The 20,553-nt window shown below is 35.9% G+C and overlaps 1 protein-coding gene across 1 annotated transcript in view; it reads left to right on the forward strand.

Moving 5' to 3' along the window:
* The window catches only part of FERRY3 (FERRY endosomal RAB5 effector complex subunit 3), a 42,970-nt gene extending 22,725 nt beyond the window's left edge, over positions 1 to 20,245 (forward strand). Inside the window, exons 7-14 of the mRNA XM_080809986.1 lie at positions 1,823 to 1,929; positions 4,062 to 4,259; positions 5,093 to 5,221; positions 9,134 to 9,208; positions 13,964 to 14,166; positions 18,078 to 18,135; positions 18,716 to 18,783; positions 19,449 to 20,245. Coding sequence (XP_080666112.1) covers positions 1,823 to 1,929; positions 4,062 to 4,259; positions 5,093 to 5,221; positions 9,134 to 9,208; positions 13,964 to 14,166; positions 18,078 to 18,135; positions 18,716 to 18,783; positions 19,449 to 19,541 — 931 coding nt within the window. The 3' untranslated portion in view covers positions 19,542 to 20,245. The remainder of the gene's footprint in view (positions 1 to 1,822; positions 1,930 to 4,061; positions 4,260 to 5,092; positions 5,222 to 9,133; positions 9,209 to 13,963; positions 14,167 to 18,077; positions 18,136 to 18,715; positions 18,784 to 19,448) is intronic.
* The last annotated feature ends 308 nt before the right edge of the window (positions 20,246 to 20,553 follow it).

Genomic DNA, 20,553 nt, shown 5'->3' on the forward strand with positions numbered 1-20,553 from the left:
GTTTTCCAATAGATCTTTTAGCAGATTGATCATCATTGTGTGCAAGTCTTTTTCTTTTATGCCCAGTATCAGGGTCATCTCTCAGTCTGTGTCTGTTGACTGCTTTTGCTTTTGAAAATGGGTTATTTGTTTCTTTGGCTTGCTTTTTTGGGTGTCTCTCTCTCTCTTTTTTAAAAGATAAATGCTGGATGTTGTGTGTATGAGAAGAGACTAAGGTAAATAATATTTATGTCCAGAAACGAACAGGCCATTAATGTGAAGGTCATGCTGCACTAGTCAGTAGCTGAGCTGAGTTTGGTTTTTGTTTTTTCAGTGATAACCACAGGCTTCATGTTCTCTGCTGTAGTAAGCTGCTGCCACTTTGTATTTAGGATGGGGCTTTGGGTTCTAGAGGGGTTTTCCCTGTCATTCTGTTCCTTCCAAAACTTCCAGTAGTTTTTGCAAGCCTGTGCCACGGCATGAGGTCTCTCTCTATGCTGTTGCTCTACCCCTGAGGAATAGACTGTTGTTGTTTGTGAATTGGACTTGGTGCTAGACTCATAGTTGGGGGTGGGGAACAGGTCTCTATTGTCTTTGTCCAGCTTCAGTCTTGGGCAAGCCCTGTCTACCTAGGGCTTGAGTTTGGAACATTCTCAGCATTTCTGTCTGTGCCACCAAAGGGGCTCCCTTGTCTCCTGGACTGCCTCCAGTGTTTTCTTGGAAACACCTGGTGGAGACCAATGGAGAAGAGTTTGCAAGTTCATGCAGACCTCCCTGTGCCTGAGTCTCATAGCTATTCCAAATTTACATGCTAGCCCACACTTGGCCTTTAAGAATTCATTAAAATTTTAGTGAGTTCTTCTTACCTCCTTATATTACAGCAACTCATTTCTACCATGCACTGCCAGAAATGAAAACTGTGTCTCCTGTCTGCCCTAGGAGGGGTGTGTTGCACTTTAGAATTGAATTTATTTGGTTGCCATGTTACCTCAAGTTTCAGAAAAGTTGGGATTTTATAGATGATCTGGCTTTTTCTTGTTGTTAGAGTGGGAGCAGCCATCTCTTGGGGCTTTTCACATCCTACAGTGAGAGTGTTTTATTAATATAAATCTATTTTTAGGTTTAAATTTTCTGTATATACTAATGAAGTTAGTGAGACTAATGAGACTCTTTGGAATAATCCCAAAAATGTAGTCCAAAATGACTGTGAGAGACTTATATCATCTTCAGCATACCGTGACATTTGAATTTACAGTTGTACAGTGCCTCCATGGAAACCTTTTCAGCAAATAAGCAAGAACACAGTAGAGCAAAGAGAGAAGTCCTTGAAAGGGAGGAGAATGTCCTTGAAAGGCAGGAAAAAAAACAGGAAAAGGTTAAAAAAAAAAGATGTGAATACATCAAAATGAACTTCATCTTTTTTTTATTCCTTTTATTTGACTTCTTAATTTTTATTTCTATCACTTCACTGATTTTTTAGTTTTTCCTAGAGTCAGCCTTGATATAGGATATATTACATTTTTTAAAATATGCCATTTTAAAATAGTAAGTTAATTACTTCATTTAATATTCTCTTAGGCCACATGTGTTGATATTCTAATGACTGGAAAGAATAATACGCATTACTTACTGTAAGGAAATCAAAGAACAAGTAGGAATTATAAGAACTGCTGGTGTTTATGATTCTTCCTTGTTACCATGGATTAAGGAGTAGTTTAGGAATAAATTAAGTGGTACTCTTAGCTTTCATTTTGTCTCATTTCATTATAAAGCTTTCTTTCCTTCATGAAAAGTTTTTGACAAAAAGACAAAAAAAGCATATGAATAATTTTATTAATTTCAGTGAGGAAATTAAAGTTCAACCAAGTCAGTTCAGAGAATCTGTAGAAGCAAATGGAAGGATTTATGAGGAGCAGAGAAAGTTGGAAGAAAGTTTTACCATTCACTTAGGTAAGTGGATTCATTTTTTGCAGGCATAATTTATTATAACTTGGAAAGCTTTTTTTATGATGTAAGAGAAAAATCCCTAGCATATGAGTACAATGTACCCATGTTGTTTTTAATTACAAATTATGTCCTGCTCCCAGCGACATGCAGAAGAATGAAACTGGACCTCTTTCTCATACCCATACACAAAAATAAATACAAATGGATGAAAGACGTAAATGTGAGATAGGAAACCATCAAAATCCTAGAGGAGAACACAGGCAGCAACCTCTTTGCCCTCAGCTATAGCAACTTCTTACTAGAAATTTTGCCAGATGCCAGGGAATCTAAAGCAAAAATGAACTATTGGGACTTCATCAAGATAAAAAGCTTCTTTCTGCACAGCAAAGGAAATGATCAACAAAACTAAAGGATGGCCTTCAGAATGGGAGAAGATATTTGCAAACGATGTATCTGGTAAAGGGTTAGTATCCAAAATCTTTAAAGAACTTATAAACTCAACACCCAAAAAAACAAATAATCCAGTCAAGAAATGAGCAGAAGATGCCCTTCAACGGACGAATGGATAAGGAAGATGTGGTCCATATGGACCAATACTCCACTATGGAGTATTATGCCTCCATCAGAAGGATGAATACCCAACTTTTGTAGCAACATGGACTGGACTGGAAGAGATTATGCTGAGTGAAATAAGTCAAGCAGAGAGAGTCAATTATCATATGGTTTCACTTATTTGTGGAGCATAACAAATAACATGGAGGACATGGGGAGATGGAGGGGAGAAGGGAGTTGAGGGAAATTGGAAGGGAGGTGAACCTTGAGAGACTATGGACTCTGAAAAACATCCTGAGGGTTTTGAAGGGGCAGGGGGTAGGAGGTTGTGGGAGCCAGGTGGTGAGTATTAAGGAAGGCACGTATTGCATGGAGCACTGGGTGTGGTGCAAAAACAATGAATACTGTTACGCTGAAAAGAAATTTAAAAAAAAAAAAAAAGAAAGAAAGAAATGAGCAGAAGACATGATTAGGCACTTTTTCAAAGAAGACATCCAGAAGCTTACAGACACATGAAAAGATGCTCAACCTCACTCATCATCAGGGAAATACAAATACAAACCACAGGTGTGAGATACCACCTTTCAGAATGGCTAAAATTAACAACACAAGAAGCAACAGGTGTTGGCAAGGATGCCAAGAAAGGTGAATCCTTGTGCTGTTGGTGGGAATGCAAACTGATGCAACTACTCTGGAGAACAGTTTGGAGGTTCCTCAAAAGGTTAAAAATAGAACTCCCTACAACCTAGCAGTTGCACTACTGGCTGTTTACCCAAAGGATACAAAAATACAGATTTGAAAGGGTATATGCACTCCAATGTTTATCGCTGCATTATCACAACAATAGCCAAACTATGGAATGAGCCCAAATGTCCATCAACCGATAAATGGATAAAGAAGTAGTGGTATGTGTATGTACAATGGAATATTACTCAGCCATTAAGAAAATGAAATCTTGCCATTTGCAACAACATGGGAGGAGCTAGAGTATATTAGGCTAAGTGAAATAAGTTAGTCAGAGAAAGACAAATACTAAATGATCTCAATCATTGTCGATTTTAGGAAAGGAAACAGATGAATATAGTGGAAGGGCGGGGGAGTAAAAAAAGGAAAGAGGGAAACAAACCATAAGAGAATCTTAACCATAGAGAACAAACTGAGGGTTAATGGAGAAAGGGGAGTAGGAGAGGAGCTAGATGGGTGATGGGGATTAAGGAAGGTACTTGTTGTGATGAGCACTGGGTGTTGTATGTAAGAGAATTCTACACTGAATTGTATGTCACTGACTTATACCCCAGAAACCAATATGGAACTGTATGTTAACAAAAAAATTTAAAATAAAAAAATTATGTCCTTCTTCTGTAGTTTGTTTTGCCAAACATTTTCTGTTTTAGCTAATATATTATTTTTTAAAAATAGGAAGGTTAAATCTGTATAGTTATTAGATGGGAAATTGCAAAGCCTATTTCTAATTATTTGTAGCACAGATTTATCTAAATTCTTGCCATAGAGATTTGCATCCTGTTATACTGGATTTTTGCAGCTGTCTGAGTTTCTTTCTGGGACTGTTGCCCATCCCCCAGGAGCCCAGCTGAAGACCATGCATAATTTGAGATTGCTGAGAGCAGATATGCTGGACTTCTGTAAGCACAAAAGAAATCATCGAAGTGGCGTGAAACTCCATCGACTCCAGACTGCCCTGTCACTTTATTCCACATCTCTGTGTGGCCTGGTTTTACTAGTAGATAATCGAATCAATTCATATAGTGGTATTAAGAGAGGTAAGTTAATATTACCTTATTTATTTCATTAAATTTCCCCCTTTTAATACCATTCTTACAAAGAAAGAGTTTATAGAAAAACAAAAAATTTTGTTAGCCCTAGTGTTCTAGTAGCCAAGCAACATACATACTCAGCCATGGCTATTTTAGATTTCTTTCATACTTTAGCATTGGTAAATTGCTTCAGGATATTTACTTTCTCTTAAAGTTCTATTATATCCTAAGTACTGCTCTTACAAGATTCTTGCTTCAAGGCATAACAAAAAGAATAATCAAGATATAAATATATTCAATTCAGAAGCCGATCCTGGCTCCGTGAATTTTAGTTCATCTCTTTGTCCTTTCTTCCTAGGATTTTAGATAACATATTTCTTAAATGTGCTAGGTAAAATTCTAAGTTCCCTCTGTACAACTCACTTTGTATGATTATTTAAAAATTTTTAGATATATATATTGAAATGTATACATTTTTAAGGAAGCTTGAATAGAGTTTATTTCCCATCATAACTATAAGAACTGTCTTGTTGTTTTTTTTTTTTTAGCATTTGGGGGACTGGATGATGATTAAAGTAACTGTTATTTAAAGAAGGTTTGAAATTATCTGAAAATTTCCTTATCTATGAATTGTTTACTCTTTTGAGTGAGAGATTAGGTTTCTGATTCAAACAAAAATCACTGTCCCCTAACTTAAGACCTAATTATTGAAAGGGCAAGTATAAGAAATCATACTTATGAATTCTATATTTTATTTCTACTAGTTGTCATTTTATAAGTAAATACTAAATATTTGATAGTTCACTTGTAGAAGTTTATAAATGTTTTGGGTCCCTTAGATTTTGCCACAGTTTGCCAAGAATGTACTGACTTCCATTTTCCCCGAATTGAAGAGCAGCTGGAAGTTGTCCAGCAGGTGGTACTTTATGCTAGAACCCAACGAAGGAGTAAGTTGAAAGAATCACATGGTCAGTAAAACTCAAATTTCTCAAAAGTTCACTTTCGGTGTATTCTGTCCCTAAGCACTGTATAGGCTATTAAGCATATGGACCATAATTAAAACACAGGAAGTTGTATTGGTGGAAAAGTGGAAGAAAGAAATTAAGAACAAAATTTAAGATCTTTAGAAGCTTGAATTCTGTTCTTAATTTTCTTTTTGCATGATTTTGTTCAAGAACCTTAGCAAAAACTGTTTTAATTTTTTTTTTTAGCAAAAACTGTTTTTAAATTTAAATTCTGTAGTTAAACTTGAAGTACTCAATGGAAAGTTGGTGGTCTTTTGATCCAAGTTCTATATCTCTAAAGTGGACATAATTGCTACCTCGAAGGGCATTGAAGTGATAGAGTAAATGTTAGCACAAAATATACACTTATTATATGTTCCATCTTTGATCCTTCTTAGGTAGCAGGAAGTCAATTATAAGACTTGTTTTTGATTGTTCTTTTGAAAAATTACTATGTCCAGAACTATGTCCTGCTTTTTTTTTTCATATTTACCCACAATATAAACATCCTTTCTAACTATTTGATAAATTTGCTGGAACGTTATTTTTAAAGCTATAGAAAATGTTCATGGCATTGGTCTGTAGAAGATTTCTATTTATTGATAGACTTAAGGGAAGATATGGGTAAAGGAAAGAATTTTGGCTCAAATTACAGCGTAATTATATTTTTTAATTGAAAAATATAAGTTCAAAAAGCAGTTTCTTTATAAATTAAATTGGCACCGTAAGTTTGTTTAGTTAAGATCTAACTATAAGGGTAATATCCATTCAAAAATAAATATAAACTGTGTGTTTCTTGTTTTTCAGACATCTCATATTACACAGGCATAAAATTGCAGTAGATGTTCTTATTTGGCTTTAATGCATACTCAGTATTTTATTTTATTTTATCTTTTCAAAAACTTGATGTCTTCCCCCCAAAATAAAATCTGGCAAGTTATTAAAGTATGGCTGGTCAGACTTTTAAATCTGCTTCTGGTAGTCGGATGTCTTTTTTGTTGGTTTGTTTTGCAACTTCAGTGTTTAAAAGAAACCATCATAGTACTTTCGGTTCATATGTTGTATTCTGTAGTAAGCTAAGAGATATTGCTTTATCTTTGCTTGCTGTCTTTGTTCCTCTCTCAGTAGAAATTGTAGAATTTCTCTCTTTTTCTTAATGCTAGAAGGTAGCTCTCTAGACTTACTTTGATTAGCATTCACTATGGTTCCCATATTCAATAGACTTTTAAAAACTTGTTTTATTTTTTAATCATTTCCTAAATAGGTAAAACAATCTCAAAATTCACAATTTAAACTGTACAAAGAGCATACAGTGAAGGTCTTCATAATTGTCCACCAGCCATTCAGTACCCTTCCCGGAGTCAGCCAAGGCTGCCTTTGTACCTTCCAGACCTATGTTAATCTGGGTATCCATGTGTGTATGTGTGTGCATGTATTTATTTTTCCTTTTTACACAAGTGGCATCTTTCTCTGCACACTTTTCCATACTTTGCTTTTTTTTTTACCGAATGTTTATCTTGGCCATCATAGCATATCAGTGCATAAAAAACATCCTGACTACTTTCCCACTGCCACATAGTAGTCCATTGCAAGGCATCCTGTTATTAATCAGTTCCATGGTAGACATTTAATCTGTCCCAGCATTTTTGCTGTTATAAGTAATAATGCAGGAACCACCTTATGCGTACATCATTGTGCACATATGAGCATCTCTGTAGGCAGCGACTCCTAAAGAGACATTACTGGGTTAAAGGGCGCATACATTGCTAATGTTGATAGTGTTCACAGTGGCTCTCCATAGCAACGCCACTAGTTTATATTTCACTCTAGGGACTGTGGCTTTGCTGTGGCACTGTGTGTCACATATGACAGAGCGAGGCTGTGTTAGGAAATCATACAGAAATGTATCCGAACAAAGGACCTTTCGGAAAATTCCAGTCTGTCCTCTTACTCTTCTACCATCTTCTTCCTACATCTCATTCAAACTAGCAGTGATGTAATCAGAAACATCTTAATATTATTCTTAGTAAGGATAAGAGTAAGCATGGAGATTGAGATCATGACAGGTGTGGGAGAAGGAGGAGGATTCTAAGTATATTTATGAGAGATAGAAAGTGTGCAGCAAATGACAGGAAGTTTTCAAACCACATACGGTTAAGGCAATGTGTATAAATCATGGTATTATTTTGTTCTTGTTCAAGCGACTATTTTGTGGTTTAAGTGAGTCAGTGAAACAAGCAGGTCTATAAAAGACAACTTTCTGAAAGGAACCCACATGTCATCATAGAAGAACTCTGTGAAAATACTTTCTTCGTCTTTTCCTCTTCTGTGCACACCCACGTATTTGTTTTACATGTTTACATCCTGATACTCAAGTACCTGTTTATTCTAAGGCATTCCATTGTTTTCCTTACTGTGTTCATTATATTAGGATCTTTCTGTTTCTACAATCCATGATAATAAGCCAAATACAGTTTTGTTTCTGTGTACATGTTACATAAATTTTTTTAAAAATGAAAAATAGTCATTTTCTTAATTTTACAAGGTATTACCATTAAAACATGGGGAAGGGAATGGACAATGACCTCTTCTCTCTTATTCACTTAGTAGGGATTCTGTTTGTTCATACCCCATATGAACAGAATCACTAGAGTCCTTATTTATCATTTCTTTTGTTTTCTGTGTTATGATCATATATTTATTCAAAGCCTATCAGTTACATCACACTGTATGAGAGACAGACTATTACAGTAAATATAGATTGTGGCAACACAGAGTCTCCTCTCTCTGCCTCTCTCTCCCCTTGTTGATAAAATATGTGCATTTATAAGGTACAATGAGATAGTCAATTATTCAAAGTAGTCATTAAGTAAAAATATTAAGTTACTTTCATTCAGAACATTTTTGAAAGCATAATTGCCCTTGGTATTTTCAGTTTACCCATTTGAAGTTCTGGCTGTTTTCAAGTGATATTCTGATGGTGACAGCCGTTCCAAATAGTTGTGTATTTAATTGGAATACATATACACCCTCTTAAAGATAGCTGCTTTGAATGCTAATATTCATTCTGCATTTTTGAGTTTTGGTTGAAGATACATCTGAATCTTCTAAGAAATCTATTAAAAATACATATACGTACATAAAATAATTTGCGTCCAAGTATAATGCATGGTCAATTGTGATTTGTCTTATTTTACCAATATTTATCCTTCTAAATAATATCATCCCTTCTAGAAAGAAAGAACTATTGACTATCTAAAACAAAAATTTCCCATTTGAAACAAAGTCTCACGTATCTGTTTGAAATAAATTGTATATGGTGACAGATAAGAAGTAGCAGATTTCAGAATGGGCTGAATATCAAGTGATTCCTGGTACTAGTAACCATTTGCTTGTAGTCCTGAACAAGTTATATCACCAACAGTGACTCAGAATCTAAAAATAAAGATGACCACACTACAACTATCTAACGAAGTTTTTTTATGTGTAGTTAATTTAGTGCCCTGAACCTCCTAGATGAATAGGGTAGTGGCAAGTGGAATGTGGTTAAGACCATAGGGTTTGGAATCTGGATATGTGAGTTCAAGACCTGGTTCTTCCATTTACTGTGCATCCTTGGTTAAGTTACTTAACTTACCTAACCCTCTGTTCCCTCATATATACAATGAAGATAGTAACAATACCTACATCATGAGGTTGTGTTTTAGGAGTTTTGTGAGAATTAAATGAGATGATACATGTAAAATATGTATCAGAATGCCTGGCACCTAACTAGCCTTAGCAAACTTTTGCTGTTACTGTGATTGTTTGGGGAGCAGTAGAATTAATGTGCTTTCATATGTTATGTTCTTTCATGTTGCATTATCTCATGAGTAGATTCTGGAAACCGAAATGGAGGAAGTGACGATAAGGCTAAAAATGCTGACAGAAACTATTTAAATATTTTACCTGGTAAGTAGTATTTTATTTGAAATTGCAGTTTTCTTATAGTCACATCCATGGAGATCAGAGATTTGAAATAGAAGTTTTTATGGTGTATACATTATAAGAAGTTTGTCAGTGTATCACTTTGAAACAACATTGTATTGACAGAATGTACTTTCACAGATGTTCTGCAATTTAAATCTTTATTCTTATTCTAGTGCTGACTTTCTTGATCCATACAATAAATATTGTTCAGACAATTGCATAAATTTGATCACATTTGCTATTTTAAATTTCTTCTGTTATACATTGTTTCTTAGTTTCTTAAATGAAGCGAGAAGTCATTTTTACTGTGAAATATAAACAATACTAGATACGGAAACAGTTGAACTTGTAGAAAAAACGTGGGTCATATAATTTACAATCTTTCTTACTTCCACCTCCCCATAACAGTTCCTATTTCCCATTTCTTTAATTTCCTTTGTTATTTTTGGGTAGATTATTCATCACCTGGAAATTCAGGCTCTTGATCCTCTTCCAGACTGAATTCACTGTGGTGACCCTTGTAGTGTTTGGATGACAGGGTATGTAACAAGGAAGGCATATCTCTTCACAAGCAAAAAGTCTTTTAAGCTAACTAGTAAAGTTTGCATTTCCCTAAATCACTAGGTTGTTCCTTCACTGTTTCTACCCCAGATTGTCTACATGTAGGTCACATTCCATTTAATGTAAGCAAATAGCATATTGCTTTCTGGTATCCATCTTGTCAGTGCCAGTCAGTTAGCTTGTGGTCATCAGCTTCCGAACTCCCTCCCACCTTCAGAGATTCTACCTTCATGGGTAATGTTAGAGGCAGGATTGCATCACCACATGCTGTTTCCTCCACTTTGTGGAACAGGAAACTGTCCTCCTCTCTATCTAAAAATACCTTCATTGAGACAGGATTTATTGTATTTCTCTGCACAGATCCATAATTTAAATCATCCATATTTTGTGGCTTTCTTAAAATGTGCCAATCTCCTTACCTATTCCGGAGGTACTGATGTGTGGGTTTTTTGCAACTTACCTCTTTCTTGCTATATTTATTTCCTTCCTTGCTCCTTTTTGGGAAAAGCCTATAGGTTAGTATCACAACCACTAAATCAGGAGGAGATGTCGTAGTGGGCATTAGAAATCGAGTACCTAACTATTGGATTAGATATGCTGACAGCATCTGAATTTCCATTTGTCCAACAGCAAGAAGGTTTACCAGAGATGAAGAAAGATCCAAATCACAAATGCTTTTAAGTTTTCAAGCTACAAAACAAAAGTTTTATTTGTATATTTGTATATTTATTTATTTATATATTTCATTATCTAAGTATTTATGGTTTATATCATCTAATTCTCACAACAACTTAGTAAGGAAAGCAGTCAGGCATTATTTTTCCCATTTCTTACGCGAAGTACAGAAAACCTATAAATCAGATTGATTTGCCCAAGATCACTCAGCCAATAAGTGCTTAGAGACCAGATTTTCTCAATACCCAATCTAGTCCTTTTTCTGCTGTATCATATTATTTTGATGACCACTGCCAGCTCATGATCCCCATTTCACTACTGGGTAAAACAAGGCCAAGAGACAAGTCATGTAAGGTCAAATGAAGCAATGCCAGTTTGGGGATTAAGAGCACCTGACTTGTTCACTAAGTCATCGCCTCACCACTGGACCATAGCCCATATTTAATGCTGCCACTCCCCTCATCGAAATGATCAGTTGGAACTGAGGTGGTAATGTACTTCATTGGGCCCAGAATGATACTGTCCCGTATGGTCTGCCAAGTTTCTGATAGGTGGTCTGCATCTTTTATTGCCTTCCAGGGAAATTGTAACTGTACTCTTCCACCAATTTTCCTTCTCCTTTTTTTTTTTTTTGTTCTTGTCTAGTTTATTTTGATGTCTCTGTTACTATAATTTCTTTTTCTGCTTATCTAGTCTTTTATCTTAAGTCAAAAGAAAAGAAAAAGGCCTTTGCATGGGGCCTTCAATGGCATCCATGGGTACAGCTTACAAACACTGGTAACTATGGATGAGTAAACATTGTGCTAATGTATGTCTAATGCTTTTAAGCATACTATGAGTTTTATAAGTCAATATAAGTAAAATCCTACAATAATGGCTTTGAAGCAAAGGGAAGTAGAATTTGTGAGGGCAGGGGTTAGTGATGGAAGTGTAGTTCTTAGAAGAGCAAAGCTTTCCTAGAATTTTCACATCAGAATTTTCAGGGAGGCATGTGTGTTTGTAAAAACATAGTCTTTATAAGCTTGTATATTTTACGTATTTATATTGAGAGAAACTGTAGAATATAAAGGCCGTTGACTAGTGTGGCTATATAGAAAATGGAGCAATTACAGGAAGCATGGATTTTAAGCCTTGTCTATAAACATTTGTTCATCCAGTCATTCAACAAATACTTATTAAGTACCTTCTATGTAGCAGGCACTGTTCTGTGTGTTGGAGATAAAACATAAAACAAGATAGACAAAATCCCTGTAGTTATTGAGCAGAAACAATGGTCTCTTTGATTTAAAAAAAAAAAAAAAGCTTTTGCACAGCAGAGGAAACAGTCAACAAAACTGAAAGGCAACCATAGGAATGGGAGAAGATATTTGCAAATATCTTATCAGATAAAGGGCTGGTACGCAAAATCTGTGAAGAATTTATCAAACTCAACACTCAAAAAAAAACAAAAATCCAGTCAAGAAATGGGCAGAAGGCATGAACAAACATTTCTCCAAAGAAGACATACAAATGGCCAACAGACACATGAAGAAATGCTCAACATCACTCAGCGTCAGGGAAACGCAAATCAAAACCACAATGAGATACCACCTCATGCTGGTCAAAATAGCTAAAATTAACAAGTCAGGAAACAGCAGATGTTGGTGAGGATGCAGAGAAAGGGGAACCCTCCTACAGTTAGTGGGAATGCAAACTGGTGCAGCTACTCTGGAAAACAGTATGGAGGTTCCTCAAAAAGTTAAAAATGGAGCTACCTAAAAATGGAGCTACCCTACAACCCAGGGTACCCAAAAGGTACAAACATAGTGATCCAAAGGGGCACCTGCACCCCAGTGTTTATAGCAGCAATGTCCACAACAGCCAAACTATGGAAAGATCCCAGATGTCTGTCGACAGATGAATAGATAAGAGAGGTATGTATGTATGTGTGTATATGTGCATGCGCACGCATGCACGTACACACACACACATATATAAAATATTACTTAGCCATCAAAAAGAGTGCGATATTGCCCTTTGCAATGACATGGATGGAACTAGAGGGTATTATACTAAGTGGAATAAGTCAGAGAAAGACAAATACCATATGACTTCACTCATGTGGGATTTAAGAAACAAAACAGATGAACATAGGAAAAGAGAAGGAAAAATAAGAGGAAAACAGAGAGGGAGGCAAGCCATGAGAGTCTTAACTTAAGGAACCAACTGAGGGTTGCTGGAGGGGACATGGATAGGGGTTGGGGATAACTGGGTGATAGCACTAAGGAGGGCACTTGAAGTAATGAGCACTGGGTGTTGTATGCAACTGATGAATCACTGAATTCTACCTCTGAGACTAATAATACACTATGCATTAATTAAATTGAATTTAAATACATTTTTTAAATAAGATAATCTCAAATGAAGAATTTCAGTGCTGAGAAGAAAATAGAACAATGTGGAGAAAAAATAAGTGAGGGTCGTCCTATATCAGATGGGAGAATCAAGGAAGAACTCTCTGAGAAGGTACTTTTTGATCTGAGACATCATTGGTGAAAAGAAGTCAAACATTAAAGAATCTTGGGGAAAAACCTGGACAAGGCAGCCCTGATTTGGGAATAAGCTCTACATGTTTGAAGAACTTTTCAAAAGCCTGTGTGGCTGCGTCAGAGGAGATGGTGAGACAAGAGGACAGACAGATAGGCAGTATCCCGGTCATATAGATCATGGGAACCACAGTAAAGAGCTTGGATTGTCTTCTGGAAGAAGTGTGACCCTGCTGGACAATGTTAAGTAGATGAGTGATATAATCTGATTTATAATGAAATTGTTTGGGCTGCAAATGTGGAAATGGTTTGTAGGTAGGAAAGACTGGGAGCAGAGAGATGAAGAGGCTTTGACAAAACCCTAGGTGAGCGATGATGGTGGCGTGAACTAGGGTAAGAGTATGAGCTAGAGTAATAGCAATAAAAATGGGGTGCCTCAGGTTTGAGATATTTGTTGGAGATATTATTGAAAGTAGTGGATGGTGCACTGTACTGTGGTTTAGGGAAGAGATACCGAAATAAAGAAGGTAATTAAGGGCAACTTCTGTGTTTCTGTCCTGTGCCAGTTAACTAACTGAAGGGAGATTAGATCCATGAATTGAGATGGAGAATGCTGATTTAGGGTGTGGGGAAGAGAGGTTATCAAGCAACCTGTTTTTACATGCTTACTCTGAGTCAAGTAGGACATTTTGAGCATTTATGTAAAAATAGAGATAAGTACTCATTTGATTTGCTTACTGCTTAGTGGTCACTTCAGACCAATTTGTGAACCTAATGCTAATGGCTATTGTCTCTTTTTTTCATCACCTCTCCAAGAATGAAGGAGCAGTGGCTGTATTTGCTTCCTGAGCCCAACATAGATTGCTGATACACCTCTCCTAGTTCAGCTCATTGACTGCCATATAGTTCCTCATAAAGCCGACTGATGAATGTGATTTATTCATTTGAAAATCATGCTTGTATTTGGTGTTCCCAGGAGAATTTTACATTACACGGCATTCTAATCTCTCAGAAATACATGTTGCTTTCCACCTTTGTGTGGATGACAATGTGAAGTCGGGAAACATTACTGCTCGAGATCCTGCCATTATGGGACTTCGAAATATACTCAAGGTTTGCTGTACCCATGACATCACAACAATAAGCATACCTCTCTTGCTGGTGCATGATATGTCAGAGGTAAGCAGGTAGAAGAATAATACCGTAATTTTATAAATATGTTAACCATCAACATTGTGTAATAATAATAATCCACTTTACATTCTAAAAGCACTTTTTAAAAATAATCCAATGGACCTTTGTATCTCCTATATGGTTAATAGCACTGAGCGACATATGATACAAAACAGTGAATAATCCTTAGCAATTTATGTCCAGAGAATTATAGCCTTAACCTATATAGTAAGTAGACTAGAAAATCAAAATTAGCTTAAGCTTTGGATAAGACATATGGCCCTACTCCTCCCCCTTCTCTCCCTCTTCCTCTATTTTTGTCTTAGGTAGCATTAGATTTGCCTCCACATTTATATTTGATCTACACTAACATTAAAATTAGTTTGCATTCTCTGAGTATGCATTAATAGGCAGCAGAAGGAGGTGCTAGATAACAGGAAGAAACCGGCCTCATTTTAACATTCTCTCAAGGATGCTCGAGGATGTGTTTTGAATAATACAGGTGTTGGCTTCCACAGTTAAAATATGGCATAATCATCCATTCATTTTATTATGTACTGTGCTTTGTTTTATATTTTGGAAAAAAGTCTTCCCATGACTGTTTGCTTTCTCCTGTTTTCCTTCTCATCCGCATAAAAACTGGTTAGAGAGGATAAGCTGAAGAAATAATGCAAAGACCAAAACTCAACTTCAAGTAGTTTGGAGAAACAAAGTAGCCTCAAAACAATGGGTGCAGGCAAGTGCTTTTGGGAGAGCTAGTGGTCAGCCTGGTGATGAAGGACCCGGATCAGCAACTTGGGGCGTGCTGGTTCAGAGGTGGCTTTTTTTTTTTTTTTTTAAATAAAATGGCTCCATGCACATTGTGAATGTCAGGAAGGAAGCCCTGCCCATTGATTATTAAAACTTATTTCTCAAAATAAAAGATGTATAAATACTACTTTTTAGAGCAAACCATTTCAATTCATTCATCTTAAATGCAGTATCCTATGTAAACACATACACAAAATCAATTCCAGGTAAGAGGAGGTGATTTTAAATGATTTACCACTTATATCCCATTTGTATTTTCATCAGACACATTGTTTCAATTAAGAGAATTCTGGCTCCATCCTGTGAAAGCTGCATCAGACTGCCTAATCTGTCACCATTCACTTATGTAGCCTAAGCCATACTTAATATGGTATCAGGAGAGATGAACACACATGCTTTATTTGGGGTTTTTTCAACTGTAGCTTTATAAAGTTTTAGTTCCATCAGGCATGTTTAGCTGTGGTTAAGTTATCATCACTAACTAGTCCATCTATAAAAGTCTTTGGAGAATAACAAAGAAAGTTTGTGATGAATTCCAGCCGCAAGGAAACATCCAAACATTCCTGCAGCTGGACTCCTGGTTAACCAGTTTATAAAAATGGTTATATGTAGGTGGGAAACAACCTCAAAAACAGTATTTCCAAAAGTCACTAAGTTTGGATTTACTTCCAGACATCTGATACTACTAGCATTCCCTCTCCCACAATGTTACAAAAGTTACATGTTTTAAATTGGGACAGCCAGCTGCAGGACATTAAGTTTGTTTCCAAAGTGTCCATTTTAATTCACAAAAGTATATTGAGCCACCATCCTCCCATTTGTTGTATTTAAACACCCATTCGGGTCAAGAAGTTTATTCTACAAATTCAGACAACACTGCACAGGATACAGAATTAATCTTTGTTATAGTTTTCATGCAAGGGTCCCAACGCATTTTCAGGTGTTTACTTTCTCTAACAAACAGAATTTCTAGACACTCGGTTACCACATTTTAGTGTGTGCACAGTAATGACCATAGTGTCTGTGGTATACAGAGCTGTAGAAATTAATTGAAGTTCTAAAAAAAAAAAAAAAAAAAAAAAAAGAAGGAAAGGAAAAAATAATCTATCAGCAAGATAGATCCTGATAATCACCAGGTTATCCCTATAGATATCTATCCCTATAGATATTCGTGATCTAAGATACTGTCATACCAGAGCCAATCTAACCTGATAGGTGTAGAATGAACCTGCAAGTCAAGAATCCCAAGTTCCTGATTTCCTTTTATTTTTTACTGTTAACTTGTTCAATAATTTGGAACTTAGAGCTTTTAGTTATTATAATTGTAGTTGATGAAGATGTTATTTGTTTTTAAATTTTTATTAGAGTAGAATACACATATAGAAAAGTATACTGAAGTATGTAGCTCAAATTTTCACAAACTTAACACCCCTGTAACCAATACCTAGATCATAAAACCAAACATTACCATCACCCCAGAAGCCACCCTCATGCTCCCTTCCAGTCTCATAAACCGCACTCTCCATGAGGGTAACCATTTTTTTCCATTTTGAAAAGTATGGATTGCTTAGGCTTGTTTTTGTAGTTTATATAAGTAGAATCCTATAGTATGTACTCCTGTATCTGGCTTCTTTCACTCCATAATTATGTTTGTAAAATTTACCCACATCATTGTCTGTGGTTGTCCATATTATTCTATATTACTCTACTGTGTGACAGGACCACAATTAGCAATGCATTCTACTATTTAGGGACATTTGGGTAATTTCTAGGTTTTGATTATTATGACTTCTGTTGCTATGAACATTCTAGTAGGTAGATTTTGGCATTTCTACTAGGTATATACTTAGGGATGGAATTGTTAGGTGTCACGGTATGTGTATGTTTAGCTTCCGTATTTACAACCAAATAGTTTCCCAAAGTGGTTTACTTAACCCATTGTTTCTGAATGTGAAAAATCAGAAAGCCAGATTGTTCCTCACCCTGAGATAATGACTGAGAAACTGATTAATAGGAGTATGTCAGTTCCCTCAGAAACATATACTTGAGAGTAAAGAATAGTCTTTTAGTTTCTCCCATGGGTGTATAAACTCAGAAAATAACTCTTTGGTTACGTTCATTCCTATGTTTTTTATGGGTTTTGGTGCCATTGTAAATGGGATGGATTCTTTAATTCTCTTTCTGCTACTTCATTATTAGTATTTTTTTCATTTTTCTGTTTTAATTTCTAATGTAATAACTACCAAGAGATAAAATCCACATAAGCAAAAGCTCATTGGTGTCCTCATTGATTTTTAAGAGGGTAAAAAATCTCCCCCCTCGGGGTCCCTGCTTCTCGGGGAAGACTACCTCTCCCTGTGCTCATGCTCCCTCTCATTCTCTCTGTAAAATAAATAAAAATCTTTAAAAAAAAAAAAAAAAGAGTGTAAAAGATCCTAAGACCCAAAAAGATTGAAAACCACTCTAATGAAATAATAAATGTACATTATAGTTTTGATTATGAAGACTTGGAACATGGGAAAGTAATTCTGGTGATAATGAAAAGAAGTAGAATTTAAAATGGTATAATCACAGATCATAACTATACAAAATAAATGGATCAGTTCTAGTCTGGCAGTAGCACTCATGTGTGCATTTGATCAGAGATTAGAAAGGAATGTAGAAAAATGAATGCATTCGGTTTGGTAGGTGACTGGGATGGAATGTTTGTGTATTTCTGTCACTTTTGTAATAATATGTTATACAATACAAGCATTTTAATGTATTGTTCCAATATTATACAAGTTAATGGAATTATTCATGCTAAAATTGAGAATATTTGGAGTTCCTCTGTCACTTTGTCCTTAGAATTAATTATCTAGAAAGTTTTAAGGGTATGTTTATTTTTTTAATTATTATTAGTAGGATAATTAAATTGGTTTGTATTCCACAAAGATAGTCTAACAGTTACAACAAATTATACCTAAAGACCAGAAGAAATCCACCTAAAGTTAGCAAATAGGTGCCCAAATCTGTTCACAAAGTAGACAGTCAATATTATAGGTAATTTTTTTTTTTTTTACAGAGTTCTGTTAAAAACATATGATTTGTTTTGGTCCTCTTTTTAGGAAATGACTATACCATGGTGCTTAAGGAGAGCAGAACTTGTGTTTAAGTGTGTCAAAGGTGAGCAGAACCTTATATTTCAACAACATGACCTGTATTTCTTAGTCCCAACTATTGAAAGTAGAGCAGCTCAGGAGAAGAATATGAACATTACCTCTGTCCTCTGGTTAAAAGTGGTTTAACAAGGCAAATATTTTTTTACTTCTCATTTTCCAGTCATAAAGGAAACAAATCTCTGACCCTCTTGAAGTACAAGGATATTTGGATGTCATTTGTATTTTGCTCTGATTATACCTTGCTCTCTCTTGCCTCTTTATTTTCTTAAGAAGAAAAAATAGAACCACACCTTCACTTTTCCTTCAATAACCTGCTTTAGCTTCACTGTGTAGAGACTAAAAGGACTTGAGAAATCACAAGGGAAAATGCATTGACAAAATGATGTTAAACCTCTCTGGCATGGGGAGTTAAGGATTGCAGAAGTTCATCTGTTCTTTGGGCCTCGCCTCTCCTGCACATGAGTGGCTACCCAGAAAGGCAAGACATGAAGCCCCACAGTGAAGATTCAGTTTATCTCCATAAGGGGCTGGTAGGTTTGAAGACCAGAACCTGTAATTCAGCAAAGTCTGTTGCTCTGTTTTAGGTTTCATGATGGAAATGGCTTCATGGGATGGAGGAATTTCCAGGACAGTGCAGTTTCTAGTACCACAGGTGTGTTATCTGAATAGATCTCTCCCCAGTTTAATCTCTACTATATCGTTCCCAGATACAACTAGGCTCCCTGTCCTAAACTCAGTAGAACATAATAAAATGCTAACAGCTTTCTATTTATTAAGGGGAGAAGTGTTTGGATGCCATAAAGGCATTTAGATTTTTGTCAAAGATGTCAGCATCTTCCACTCAAGGGATATTTTATTTAACCCCAAAACCAAATTTGACTCATCTTTTGTTTTTTTCCCACATTCGTGATCTATAGTTCTTGAAAAATTCACATAAAAGGACATTAGCAGAAAATGATTCTGTATTCTATATAGAGCTTAGCAAAATCAGTGGTACTTTAGTTACTGTACTTTAGATAACTGACTACAGTACTTTAGATAGTACTTTAGATAACTGACTACACTAGAGTTATCTAGGGATTTTTCTGGTAATTAAACTTACTATTTGACAGAAACAACATAGTTTCTCAGAACGAAAACACCCACTGCCCATAACCATGTGGTTAACTCAGTCATGAAAGAGAATTTCCAAATACAGCTGTCCTTATCTAGGAGTAGTTCCATATTTTAAATGACTTTAAAAATTTAAAAATCAATGATGGTTTAACAAATGTGAACTTTTTTTTTTTTTTTTTTTTTTTTTTTTACTTCTGACAGAGTATTTCTGAAGAGATGTTTTATCAACTTAGTAATATGCTCCCCCAGATCTTCCGAGTATCATCAACACTTACTCTGACATCCAAGCACTAAACCCTTAGAGACTGACACATTGGCAGAAGAAGCCTTTTAAACTTTCCAGGAACTTGAGCTGTGCTGGGATTCTGTCAAGCAAAAGATGCCCAGAAAGAGAACTTATAATCCAAGCCACAAATCAAATCATGATGTATGTCTGTGAAACCTCCCCAAAATTCATATACTGTATAGTCTAGTGATCAGCGTTTTACTTATACATTTATTCTTAACATTTCTTTATGAAACAATCTTTTTTCCTACTGTTATGCCCTGTCTGTAAATATTAGTACCTGGATACTTGATATGGGAGATTGTTCATTGCATTTTCTTGGAGACATCTGACTTTTCCAAAAGATTTGAATCATATCAAGTGCAAGACTTCATTAACCATAAAAATAAAATCTTTCCTTTACCTTATTTGCCAAGCAAAAATTAAAAGGCAGTGCGATATACATCGCAAGTGTGGATTTTTTGTGAAAATCTTTGTAGAAACACAAGCATATGAGACAAATGTGCTTATTCTTTTAAATTCTCCTGTTTCGGGGCGCCTGAGTGGCTCAGTGGGTTAAAGCCTCTGCCTTCGGCTCCGGTCATGGTCCCAGGGTCCTGGGATTGAGCCCCACATCGGGCTCTCTGCTCGGCGGGGAGCCTGCTTCCTCCTCTCTCTCTGCCTGCCTCTCTGCCTATCTCTATCTGTCAAATAAATTAAATTCTCCTGTTTCAAAAACTCTTTCTAAGGTTTTACAAGTCAGGAAAAAAAAGTCAGGAAAGGACTTTGGATTCTTTACCTCTGTCTCATCCTCTCTATATGACCTTGCCCTTGTCTATTAATAACATTTCACGGGCTGGGAAAATAGTATGCTCATTTGCAAGCCCAATGGAAAGTTAGTCCAAACCAACACCTGGCAGAATTTCAGTGCTCATCAACATCATGACAGACAACAAAGATCATTTTTATTTCTCCATCCTGCTTCCTGCATTCTCAACTTCCTCAACCAGTCTTCTACTTCCTGCATTCCCTTGCTGATAA

Source organism: Martes martes, assembly GCF_963455335.1.
Source record: "Martes martes genome assembly, chromosome: 8".
In the NCBI taxonomy this organism is placed as follows: domain Eukaryota; kingdom Metazoa; phylum Chordata; class Mammalia; order Carnivora; family Mustelidae; genus Martes; species Martes martes.